Source organism: Leptodactylus fuscus, chromosome 8 (genome assembly GCF_031893055.1).
Source record: "Leptodactylus fuscus isolate aLepFus1 chromosome 8, aLepFus1.hap2, whole genome shotgun sequence".
NCBI classification, from domain to species: Eukaryota; Metazoa; Chordata; class Amphibia; order Anura; family Leptodactylidae; genus Leptodactylus; species Leptodactylus fuscus.
Genome location: NC_134272.1, coordinates 9195911 through 9208737, shown reverse-complemented (window position 1 = coordinate 9208737; position 12827 = coordinate 9195911). Strand labels below are relative to the sequence as shown.

The following is a 12827-nucleotide window of genomic DNA, read 5'->3' as shown; positions in this document are numbered from 1 at the left end:
TTAAAGAAATAAGTTTCCTTCTCCACTTATGAGGACGCTACTGGTACTCATACAGAAGTCTATGGAGAGGGTAGGGGGGAGGATAAGGGTTTATGTATTCTATTCAGTCTTCTCTTGAACATACAGCAGTGTCAGAAGATCTCCCTGAGCTTACAGGCAGCAGTTATTTGTGTGTGTCTTTTCCAGTAGCCTCCCCTCTCCATAGACTTCTATAGATAAAACAAAAAGTACCCTGAAAAGCAGAAAAGGAAGCATATTTCCTAAATAAGATATATTATAAAGTTTCTTATATTCACCTGAACTATTCATTCACACTTGGGAAAAAATCTAAAAATACACTAATGACTCAAAAATAACGTAAACTGGACTTACCTGCTTGGTGAAGCTGCTCGGTCTGGGAGACCTTGCCCGAGGGGTAGCGGCCAGCGATAACATTTTCTGTCTTGCTAGGTGACCTCGTAGGGCTGCTTGAAGGAACGCGGTTGCCTGTGAAAGCAGTAAAACGTGAGCTATCAGCTATGTAAATGATACGTTGGCGGTAACCTATACCGTGGCGTCCATCTTTACATACCATATGTTTTACGTACATAAACCTATAATGGATTTGTATCACTTTTTTCGCTTTTAATGCGTTCCTCTGAATTTATGACCCCATCACATCAGCGAGAGCAGGATACGGCTTCCCCATGTGTCACATGACACTGTACAGAAGCGAAGGCCGGAGCGAGACCATAAACCTGGCACGGCGCTGATGTAATGATCACATAATCGTCTCCTTTGTCCCGAGTCCATCTGTCTAGTAGTTTAATATCTGGCGCACTAGGTCAGGGCTCAGATATCGGCAGCTGTCTGGCTTCCACTCGCAGACACGTCACGCACCGCATTTATATGATAAAGTGCCAGATCGAGGACACTAAAAATATAACTACTATTAAAAGCTTAAAAGTCTCCCGAATGTTTATGAAAAGGTCTCTGGTGCCGATCTCTGGCCTCGGCGGCCATAAAACGAGCAGATGTCGGGTCTTACAAGTGTCAGTCATATTAGTAATTCTGGCCCCAGGGCTGTCTGCAATTTTAGGAAATACCCAGAAGTTCAACAAGTAACTATGGAGAGTAGTAGGAAACTAGAAAAGGGGGTCCCATTGTTATTAGGCCCCACACAGGGGCAACTATGGCCAGTCCGTATATTGCCTGCATTTGCATACTTGAATCTAGTCCTTACACCATAGTGATCCGTAATGTCCCTGCCTGCCCGCAGGTCTACTGTCCCATACTATATAGACAGTGTTGTACGGCAGAGCTGCGGGCAGGGAGCCACTCCCAACATTACACATCCCTATGGTGAAAGAAGTCTGATCTCTGACCGTATTCAATTCTGAAAAAGTAGGCAATATATGGTTTGGATTTTCCAGACCGTATTTGACCTGTCCGGTGCTCTTGTCCCTGTGTGATCCAGTCCTGCTGCTCCAATTTTTCTTCCGGCGTGATTTTTCTTTTTTTTTTTGTAGATTATGAGCCCCCTATAGGGATATATGATATAGGGATCACAATGTACATTTTCTTTCCTATCAGTATGTCTTTGTAGAATGGGAGGAAATCCATGCAAACATGAGGAGAACATACAAACTCCTTGCAGATGTTGTTCCTGGAAGGATTCGAACCCTGGACTCCAGCACTGCAAGGCTGCAGTTCTAACCACTGAGCCACCGTGTTGCCCTTGGCATGATTTTTCTTCCTGCCACATATGACCGGGCCCTTTCCTTAGGCCACTGATTAGCCATAGCAGTCATGTGACCACTGAAGCCAATAAGTGGCCTAAAGAAAGGGACCTGAGACGTCACAGCCAGTAAGGACATCCATTGCAAGAAAACATCGGAGCAGCAGGACGCTGGGAGGCACTGGAGCACCGGGACAGGTGAGTGTGTGTGTATATATATATATTATTTATTTATTTTCCTTTCTCACCTCCTCTCCTTAATTAATCATGGGACGGGTAGGGGAAAAGAGGGGTCAGGGTCCACCAATTGGAAGAATAAAGGGGCATTGGTACTGGTTAATAGCTCCATTACAGTGACATCACTAGTAATGTGGCTGTACCTGGTACTGCAACTCGACCCTTTAAAAGTGAACACAGCTGAGCTGCAGTACCAGGCACAACCACACTAGTATGGACGGCACTGTATTGCAATGAAAAGACACAGAGGCGAATAGACTAACTCAGGGGTAGGGAACATACGGCTCTCCAGCTGTTGCAAAACTACAACTCCCAGCATGCATACTTGCTCTGCTGTTCTTGGAACTCCCATGGAAGTGAATGAAGCATGATGGGAGTTGTAGTTTCACAGCAGCTGGAGAGCCGAAGGTTCCCTACCCCTGGACTAACTTAATCAGATTTTTCTGGTACACATGGCTGTAACTGTGGGGGATAGTTTTTGTGCACCAGTTCCCTCATTTTGCACCTCGCTTGCTACTTTTTGTGAAAGTGGGCAGAACCGTGAAAGCTCGGCCAGACACAGAACACTGGCTTAGTTATACATGAAATCTATGCCAGTTCCTGAGTGGTGTAGATTTCAATTCGCCTCATAGGACTACGCCCGTATTAGCCAGTCAGAGACTTCATTAGGACTGGCATAGGAAACTCCAGTCTTAATAAATTCGCATCAGTGTCCAAACTCACTGTATATCTATTGCACCCTGGAATATCCGTCCTGCCCGGGTCCATAGTGGATGATGTGCTAGCCCCTGGGGTAGTTTAACCCCTGCAATGCCCACATCTTGCTGCAGCCTCTATAATACGGCTATTTTCAGGACTCACCTAGGGCAGCGATTCTGTAAGATCTGGGCGGATGCAGCACATCGGCCTAACAATGTAAAACAGGTTCTCCCACTGGATTTATTTATAGAAAAACCTGACATCAGACCTAGACTGGCATATCCCGACCTCTGCCAGTGTGAACTACACGCCAACGTCTGCAGACTGCAAATCTGGACAGCGGAGTTACTGCAGACGGGCTGGTGGCTGTGGATGGGTTGCCTCATAGCTACAGTCTTTGGAGGGGATTGTCAGGCATCACATCTCTAGCAACCAGTCCGTCTGTGATCACTCAGGTCATCTGGATGAACTGGCATAGGTGAGGAGAGGAAGAATCCAAGTGTCAGTCTGCACTGCACAAATAAAGTTTTCATCTGACGCTATGAGACAAGGATCGATTACCTCTTCCAAATCATTCTTTTCTTCTTTCTGCCAAAAAAAAAAGGAGAAAAAAAAAAGTTAAAGAAAAAAGCAAAGTGATTTCTAATAAGGACGATCAAGGACTGCCACCTAGTGCTAAGACAAGGAACTGCAGGATGCTTTCTTGGAAGGAACATAAGGCTTTGTTCACACCAGTTGGTGCTCATGTCATTTATGCTGATTGTAAGATAAAAGCCGGTTCTGAGCACACATCTGATTTATGACTATTTTTTTTAAAGTGTAAGTAAAAATTTTTCATAAATCTACAGTGCAAGCGAAGGAAACACTAAAGGTGCTGGTGTATTACTCCAGTCTTTACTTATCTCAGTAATTTTAGTCCGTACTCTGTACACAAGCAGTGTCAGCTTACAATGAAGTCTATGGAGAAGGGAGGAAGAGGAGGAGAAGCAAAGAGTCAGCGATATAAGGAGTCTACAGGATTAAATGAATAATTCTTCTAGGAGACGGCTGCAGAGTAATTCCTGATAAACCAGTTGCGTTATGCAAGAAAACGGTCTCTCTACAGGGCCAATGTCTCTCTGCCCTATAGAGCTTTCCTCTCTCTCCCCTCTCCATAGACTTCTATTTGATCAGTTCAATAATCAGTGGTAGGAAGAGAATCCACATGACTGATTTGTGGGGTGCGACACCCAGACCCTGCACAGATCAACTGATCCCAGTGCTGTTGGGGTTAGGTCTGACAAAATCCGTCATTAATTATATTGGTGAAGGAGTCTCCTCAGCTATACCGCCATGTCGTGCAGACCCAGGCCCATACAAGCACAGTGCACAGCTACTTCTTATGGCCATAAATATGCAAAGACCTGGCTGTGGGGAGAGTAACTGAGCCTGTGTGTCCACCTGCGATCAGCTGATTAGGTGGACGTGCACATTGCTACACACTTTGAACACCAGGGGGCAGAGGTGAACCTGCTCCTTTCGCCACCCGAGCGAAGTACAGAAAGCCGCCCCCCCCCCCCCCCGGCCGGGAGGAGGGGATGGAAGGGGGCGTGGCTTAGCAGAGGGGGCGTGGCACCTCAAAGGGGGCGGGGCTTAGCGCCGTTCGCCGGCAGAGAGTAGGCCCGGAGACTGCCTGCGCTCTGCCTGAGCGTGAGGGGAGGCTGCTGGAGCAGCGCTGCTCCAGTGGCCTCCCCAAACCACCGCTCCATGCTAAGCCAGTCCAGGACAGCTTGTCCTGGACTGGCTTAGGTTAGCAAAAATGCCGCCCTCCCTGAGGCCCTGGCATAGTGCCGCCTGAAGCGCTCGCTTCAGGTTGCCTCATGGGAGGTGCGGCGCTACCAGGGGGCGGCATACTATGCCAGTAAATTCTGTAAGGGAACACCTTTTTAATAGCATTTTTTTATGTTTTTTACCTCTTTACATTGGAAGCACTGACACCTCCTTCTCAGGTGAGGATTAATGTGCTTTGTTCAGTTACCCTAAGGCAGGGGTCTCAAACTCAACTCAGCATGTGGGCCGAAGAGCAAGATCCCAGCCAGTCAGCGGGCCGCACCGCGGCAAATTTAGCTCCACCCACTTTTATGTTGACTCCGCCCATTCATTTTTCATGTGCCCCCACACTGTATAATCCTCCTACAGTCACCCGTAAACTATATGTCCCCCCTCCATCTTTCCCCCAGTTACATATACACCCTTCATCTGCCCCCAGATTCATGTCCCCCCATCTCTGCCCTCAGATTCATGTCCCCCCATCTCTGCCCCCAGATTCATGTCCCTCCATTTCTGCCCCCAGTTTCATGTCCCCCCATCTCTGCCCCCAGATTCATGTCCCCCCATCTCTGCCCCCAGATTCATGTCCCTCCATTTCTGCCCCCAGTTTTATGTCCCCCCCATCTCTGCCCCCAGATTCATGTCCCTCCATTTCTGCCCCAGTGTCATGCCGTTCTCCCCCCTCCCTTCGTCTGCCCCCAGTGTCATGAGCCCCTTCATTCCACCTCAATGTTTAAAGAGGACCTTCCACCATTTTGCCCACAGGCAGTTTTATATACTGCCGGAAAGCTGACAGTGCGCTGAGTTCAGCACACTGTCGGCTTTCCCGATGTGGGCCCAGTGTGAAGAGCTTACGGTCCGGTACCGTAGCTCTTCTATGGTCAGAAAGGCGTCTCTGACACTCAGTCAGAGATGTCCTTCTTCACAGCACAGCCAATCGCGCTGTGCTGTGAGAGCCGGGAGGAACGCCCCCTCCATCTGCTCGCAGTACTCGTCCATAGACGAGCATTATCAGGGAGGGAGGGGGGCGTTCCTCCCGGCTCTCACAGCACAGCGCGATTGGCTGTGCTGTGAAGAAGGACGTCTCTGACTGAGTGTCAGAGACGCTCTTCCGACCATAGAAGAGCTACGGTACCGGACCGTAAGCTCTTCACACCGGGCCCACATCGGGAAAGCCGACAGTGTGCTGAACTCAGCGCACTGTCAGCTTTCCGGCAGTATATAAAACTGCCTGTGGGCAAAATGGTGAAACGTCCGGATTCAACTTGGATCCGGCGTCCCTAAGCTTGTGCGGGCCGCACAAAATTGTTCGGGGGGCCGCATGCGGCCCGCGAGTTTGAGACCCTTGCCCTAAGGGCTACCATGCCGTGCACCCGCTCCTCTATATGTTTGCACGCTCTATAGTTTCGGCGTCACAGTCGCACACATCGCTCACCCTGCCTTTATACCGCCGCCAGTTCTTCTGGATAATCTCAGCTGCTTCCTGTTTCTTCTTCTTCTCTCCTCCACTGGAAGAACTATTGGACCCTCGGTGTGATGAGGACGATGATGCACTTGATGCACTCCTGGCGGAGCTCGGACGGGACCCTCGTGACTCCTTCTGTGCCTAAATAAAAATTCAAGAGATCGTACATAGAAAAATGAGCCATAGCTGTGTATGTGTGTATACACTATATACAGGGACTATAATGGTGAATGGATTATTCTACTGGTATAAGTTTCTTGGGACCCCCAGTGATCAGGAGAGAAGGGAATGCAAAGTGCAGATGTACTTGTGTGGCCAGCGCTCCATTGACTTCTATGGGGCCACCGGGACCGCAATATCCAGAGTCCCCATAGAAATGAATGTGTCGTAAAGAATATAAATGAACCTTTCTTGCGGCTTCCAGGGCAGACCCCTTCTCGCGTTTCACATCCTCCAGCTCCGCTTCTAATCTCTTGATTTTTTGGCTCAGTCGGTTGATTTCTTCTCTATGATGTGAAATAAAAAGACAAGAAGTGACTTTTATCTTATTTATCTCTACAAGACCCCACCAATCAGGAGAACAGGAGAGCTATGCCCTGATCAGAATGCAGCAATGGTTGGAACGGAAATGCACCAATAAATTCTGGGAGTGCTCACTGAAATTAATGGAGCGGTGCGGGGCCGATCCAACCACTGCTCCATTCAGAACAGGGGCCACAACTCTCCCACTCTCCTGATGGGTGGGGGTCTCAGTGTTTGGATCCCCATCAATATGCAAATTATCCCCTATCTTCTGAATAGGGAATAGCTTCTTAAAGGTGCAGCCCATGATCATAAACATATTTAAGTTTGTAGACAAAGAAAAGTTAAAGAGTTTTGCAAATATAAATAAACATTTTGCAGTTTTATATGTTTCCTCTAATCATTTTAATGGTGTCATCTGGCGTCTTGATTGGTTACCAGTGGACACAAGAACTTTCCCAGCCATGATGTCCTTATTGTGGTCGGGTTATCTTCTCATACATGTAGTGTCCTCCTGATAACCAGCCATGATGTCCTTATTGTGGTCGGGTTATCTTCTCATACATGTAGTGTCCTCCTGATAACCAGCCATCATGTCCTTATTGTGGTCAGGTTATCTTCTCATACATGTAGTGTCCTCCTAATAACCAGCCATGATGTCCTTATTGTGGTCAGGTTATCTTCTCATACATGTAGTGTCCCATCCTGATAACCAGCCATGATGTCCTTATTGTGGTCAGGTTATCTTCTCATACATGTAGTGTCCTCCTGATAACCAGCCATGATGTCCTTATTGTGGTCAGGTTATCTTCTCATACATGTAGTGTCCCATCCTGATAACCAGCCATGATGTCCTTATTGTGGTCAGGTTATCTTCTCATACATGTAGTGTCCCATCCTGATAACCAGCCATGATGTCCTTATTGTGGTCAGGTTATCTTCTCATACATGTAGTGTCCCATCCTGATAACCAGCCATGATGTCCTTATTGTGGTCGGGTTATCTTCTCATACATGTAGTGTCCTCCTGATAACCAGCCATGATGTCCTTATTGTGGTCGGGTTATCTTCTCATACATGTAGTGTCCTCCTGATAACCAGCCATGATGTCCTTATTGTGGTCAGGTTATCTTCTCATACATGTAGTGTCCTCCTGATAACCAGCCATGATGTCCTTATTGTGGTCGGGTTATCTTCTCATACATGTAGTGTCCCATCCTGATAACCAGCCATGATGTCCTTATTGTGGTCAGGTTATCTTCTCATACATGTAGTGTCCTCCTGATAACCCATCCACAATAAGGACATGATGGAGCCTGTTCTGTGGTGAGGGATTGTCCTCTTTAGTTCATGCCCCATTTCGGGCTCCATATACTGACTAGATGTGTTCATCGGATGTATGAGATTACAGTAGAACAATAACCAAGGAGCGGACATGTCTGCGGATCCCATCACTGTAATGACATGGACATTCACCTTTCATCTTTTCTCTCCTTCAGTTTTTGCAGCTGCTTCTCCAGTTCGGTCTTTTCCTGCTGCAGTTTTTTCAGGTCGGCGCTGTAAAGAATAACATGACAGAGATCAGACCCCAATCCACCCTTCAGTGACACAGACTCCTCCACCCCGGGCCTCATCTGCTTACTCCTTAGCCCCGAGTCGCTCCTGCAGATCTGCCCGATCCTCCTTTATCTTCTTGACCAGGTTCCTCAATCTTTCACACTCTTCTTCAGGGTTCAGTTTCTGGACTGACGGACCGTCTCCCGGACTGGGGGTAGCCGTTCCTGTTACTTGAGCCAATTTACCTTGCTCTGCCGATGGCTTTGTCGCACTTTCCAATTTCTATAAATGTACAGAACACAGTTTTAAAAATGGCATATAAGTGATAGCTGATCTTTAACCACATGAGGACCGCCGTACGTAAATTTACGGCCTCATGTGCTGGTACCTAAAGACCGGACTATTGCCGAAATACGTCCGGCCTTTAGGTACCTTTCTGGCGGGGGGAGGGGTGCGGGGGGGACAGGGGTTAGGTGTTACTAACACCTAACCCCTTCCTCCATAACGTCCAGTCGGAACTGAGTCCGACTGGACGTGTTAACCCTTTCGATCGCGCCGTCAAACATCACGGCGCGATCGAAAGGGATCCGCCGACAATTGAAAGTGATCGGCACCCCCCGCGGCGAGATCGGGGGGTGCCGATGTCAGTAGAAGGTAGTCTGGGGTCTGGCCAGTGACCCCAGACTACCGGAGCCCCACATACCTGGTGATCCTGCCAGGCGGTGGAGGAAGTGAGCGATGTGTCTCACTTCCCCTGCAGCTTACAAGACACGAGCAGGCTCATGTCCTGCTCGTGTCCTGTCAGCTACTGTGTAGAATCAGCTGATGCTTTCATCAAAGCATCAACTGATTCAAGTGTCCTAAAGGGACACATGAAAAAGTAAAAAAAAAAGTTTAAAAAAAAAAATAAAGTGTATGAAAAAAGTAATAAAGTTCTAAAGTCCAAAAATCCCTTTTTTCTATACAAAATGAATTATATAAAAAAAAGCACTAAAAATTAAAAAAGCAATGCATATTTGGTATCGCCGCGTCCGTAACAACCTGTACAATAAAACTGAAATAATACTTAATGTACACGGTGAACGTCGGAAAAAAAACCCGGAAAAAACTCGCCGGAAGTAATGATTTTTTGCCATCTCATCCTACAAAATATGCTATAAAAAGTGATCAAAAAGTCATATTCACCCCACAACAGTACCAATAAAAAGCGCACATTTTCCCGCAAAAAATAAGCCCTCAACCAACACTGTCAACCGAAAAATAAAAATGTTACGCCTCTCAGAAGATGGCGATGCAAAAAACATTGATTTATGTCCCCATATGTGTTTTTGTTCTGCAGAATTAGTATCGCAAAAAAAAATAACATAAATGAGGTATCGCCGTAACCGTACCGACCCGCAGAATAAAGGACATATGTTACTTATGCTGTATGCTGCATGGCGAAAAATTTAAATTGTAAAACTCAATGCAGGATTGATTTTTTTTTAATCCAGCAAGAAAGAGTTAATAAAATGTATTCAGTATGTTGTAGGCACCCAAAGATGGTGTCATTACAAAATGCATCTCATCCTGCAAACAACAAGCCCTTATATGGCCACGTCACCAGAAAAATAAAGAAATTATAGCCTCTAGCAATGTCAAGGCAAAACCCCCCCAAAATCGCCAAATTATTAGAACACAACTGGCTGCGGCAGGCAGGGAATATATAAGCTGTGCGAGCGAATATCAGGGGACACCCCATATTTACAGCTTATGAGCGAAAAAACACCAGAAGTGACCCCCAAAGTGACCCCCAGAGTGACTCCCCCAATCATAGGAGCTACTGGGACATAGTAGGGAATTTGGTGTCTGCAATGTTCTCCGCACAGTTTACATATTCCCTCTTCGCCATCCGCTGTGCAGTCACGTCTGGGATACTAATACTCACTACACCCCCTGAGAAATTCTTTGAGGGGTGCAGTTTTCAAAATGGGGTCACTCCTTTGGGGAATCCGCTTTTCTGGTACCTTACAAGCTCTACAAACATGACATCGCGTCCAGATACCAAACATCCAAATCTGTGCTCCAAAAGCCGCATCGCGCTCCTTCGCTTCTGCGCCCTGCTGTGCGCCCAAACTGCAGTTTATGCCACATGTATGACACTGGTGTACCCGTTATATCGGACGTAATGTCATATGTGGGTATAAACTGATATTAGGGCACAGCTGGATGCAAAAGGGAAGAAGGGTTATTGGAGCACAGACGGTTTGGTTTTTGGATGCCATGACACTTTTGAAGAGCTGAAACGCTAGTAAAGTGTAATCCCCTGATATGTGACCTTATTTTGGAAACCACACTCCTGAAGGATTTATCCAGGGGTAGAGAGAGCATTTTTAACCCCCAAGTGTTGCTATAACTTATTATCCATAAATGAATATGAAGCTGATTGTGAGAGGTGAAAATGACAATTTTTCCAGGAATCCGTCATTTCTGTGCGTAACATGTTGTGCCCGCCTTGTATCAGAGATGAACGCTCTGAAAGCTGTTGTGCCCGGGATACCCGCTTACCAGTTTTTGGAGTGTCTCTGCTGACATAAGTTGGGCACAACATATCGGGCACTAAAATGGCAAATCTCTGGAAAAATTTCATTTTTAACTTCTCATTATCAGCTGTGTTTTCATTTCTGGAAACTAAATAAATGCAACACTCAAGGGTTAAAAATGCTCGCTACGCCACTTGATAAATCCCATGAGTGGGGTAGTGTCCAAAATGGGGTGACATGTCTGCAGATTCCACTTTATTGGCAATTCAGGGGCTTTGCAAAAGTGGCATGACTTCCAAAAACCAAACTGTGCTCCAAAAACCAAAAGCGCTCCTTCCCTTCTGTGCCCGGCTGTGCCCAAACAGCCATTTATACCCACATATGGCATTAAGTACGTTATCCGGGGTACGCCAGTGTCATACATGTGGGCATACACCGCTATTTGGGTACCCAGCAGGACGGAGATGTGAAGGAGCGATATGTGCTTTTGGAGTGCAGATTTAGATTCTTTGTTTTTGGACACCACGTCACATTTGCAGAGGCCCTAAAATTGTCCCTACAAAATGGGGTCACTTCTTGGTGAATTCCAGTTTACTGTCACCTGTGTAGTTTCTAAAATGGGGTCACAATGGGGGGTTTCCATTGTATTGATACTTTAGGGGCTCAGCTAATGCGACATGGCACCTGAGAACTATTCCAGCCACATCTGCTTTCTAAAAGCCAAATAGCGCTCTTTCCATTCTGAGCCCCACCGTATACCCATACAGCAGATTATGGCCACATATGGGGTATTGCCGTGTTAAGAAGAAATTGTGTAACAAACTCTGGGGGGCTTTTAATTCTTCAGCTACTTGCAAAATTAAAAATATGGCGCTAAATGGACGATTAATTGGAAAAAAAAACTAATTTTTCATTTTTACGTCCCATTGTTAATAAAATCTGTGAATCAGCTGTGAGGCCAAAATGCTCACCAAACCCCTAGATAAATTCTATGAGGGGTGTAGTTTCCAAAATGGGGTCACTTTTAGGGGGTTTCCACTTTATTGGTACACTAGGGGCTCTGCAAATGCGACATGGCACCTGAAAAATATTCCAGCAAAATCTGCCCTTCAAAAGCCGAACAGCGCTCTTTCCATTCTGAGCCCCGCCATGTTCCCATACAGTAGATTATGGCCACATATGGGGCATTTCTGTGTTCAGGAGAAATTGTGTAACGAACTTTATGGAGCTTTTTCCCCTTTATCCTCTTGTGAAAATGAAAAATTTGGGGCTAAATTGACAGTTTGTTGGAAAAAAAGTAAATTTTCATTTTCATGTCCCAATGTTAATAAAATCTGTGAAAGAGCTGTAGGGTCAAAATGCTCACTCTACCCTTTGATATGTTCTGTGGGGGGTGTAGTTTCCAAAATGGGGTCACTTTTAGGGGGTTTCCACTGTATTGGTTCTGTAGGGGCTCTGCTAATGCGACATGGCACCTAAAAATTATTCCAGCAAAATCTGCCATCCAAAAGCCAAATAGCGCTCCTTCCATTCTGAGCCCCGCCATGTTCCCATACAGCAGAATATGGCCACATATGGGGTATTGCCGTGTTCAGGATAAATTGTTTAACAAACTTTGGGGGGCTTTTACTCCTTTAACCCCTTGTGAAAATGAAAACTTTGGGGATAAAGTGACATTTTAGTAATTTTTCTTTTACACATTCCAATGTTAGTAAAATCTGTGAAACAACTGTAGGGTCTAAATACTGACTATACCCCTTGATGAATTCTGTGAGGGGTGTAGATTCTAAAATGGGGTCACTTTTGGGGGGTTTCCATTGTTTTGGTACGTTAAGGGCTTTGCAAATGCGACATGGTGCCTGAAAATTATTCCAGCAAAATATGCTGTTCAAACACCCAGTGTCGCTCCTTCCCTTTTGTGCACTGCCGTGTGCCCAAAAATCAGTTTACACCCACATGTGGGGTATTTCTGTGCACGGGAGAAATTGCATAACAAAATGTGAGATGCATTTTCTCCTTTAACCCTTTGTGAATGTGTTAATTTTAGGTCTAAATGAATGCATTAGTGAAAAAAAATGAAATGTCTAAATTTGACCTCCATATTATTTTTATTCTTATGAAATGCTTAAAGGGTTAACAAACATCCCAAATGCTGTTTTGAATAATTTGAGGGGTGTAGTTTTGAAAATGGGGTAATTTATGGGGGTTTCTATTATATAGGCCTTTATAATTCCTTTCAGAACTGAAGTGTTCCCTAAAAAATTAGTTTGAGGAATTTTCTTGTAAATCTGGAAAATCGC

At 45.8% G+C, this 12827-nt stretch overlaps 1 protein-coding gene across 1 annotated transcript in view; it reads right to left on the bottom strand.

Moving 5' to 3' along the window:
- The window catches only part of IQCE (IQ motif containing E), a 31906-nt gene that overhangs the window by 4814 nt on the left and 14265 nt on the right, over positions 1 to 12827 (bottom strand). The window contains exons 15-20 of the mRNA XM_075284707.1: positions 8091 to 8287; positions 7925 to 8005; positions 6334 to 6433; positions 5898 to 6068; positions 3215 to 3241; positions 373 to 486 (exon numbers count right to left, since the gene is read on the bottom strand). Of these exons, the coding sequence (XP_075140808.1) occupies positions 373 to 486; positions 3215 to 3241; positions 5898 to 6068; positions 6334 to 6433; positions 7925 to 8005; positions 8091 to 8287 (690 nt within the window). The remainder of the gene's footprint in view (positions 1 to 372; positions 487 to 3214; positions 3242 to 5897; positions 6069 to 6333; positions 6434 to 7924; positions 8006 to 8090; positions 8288 to 12827) is intronic.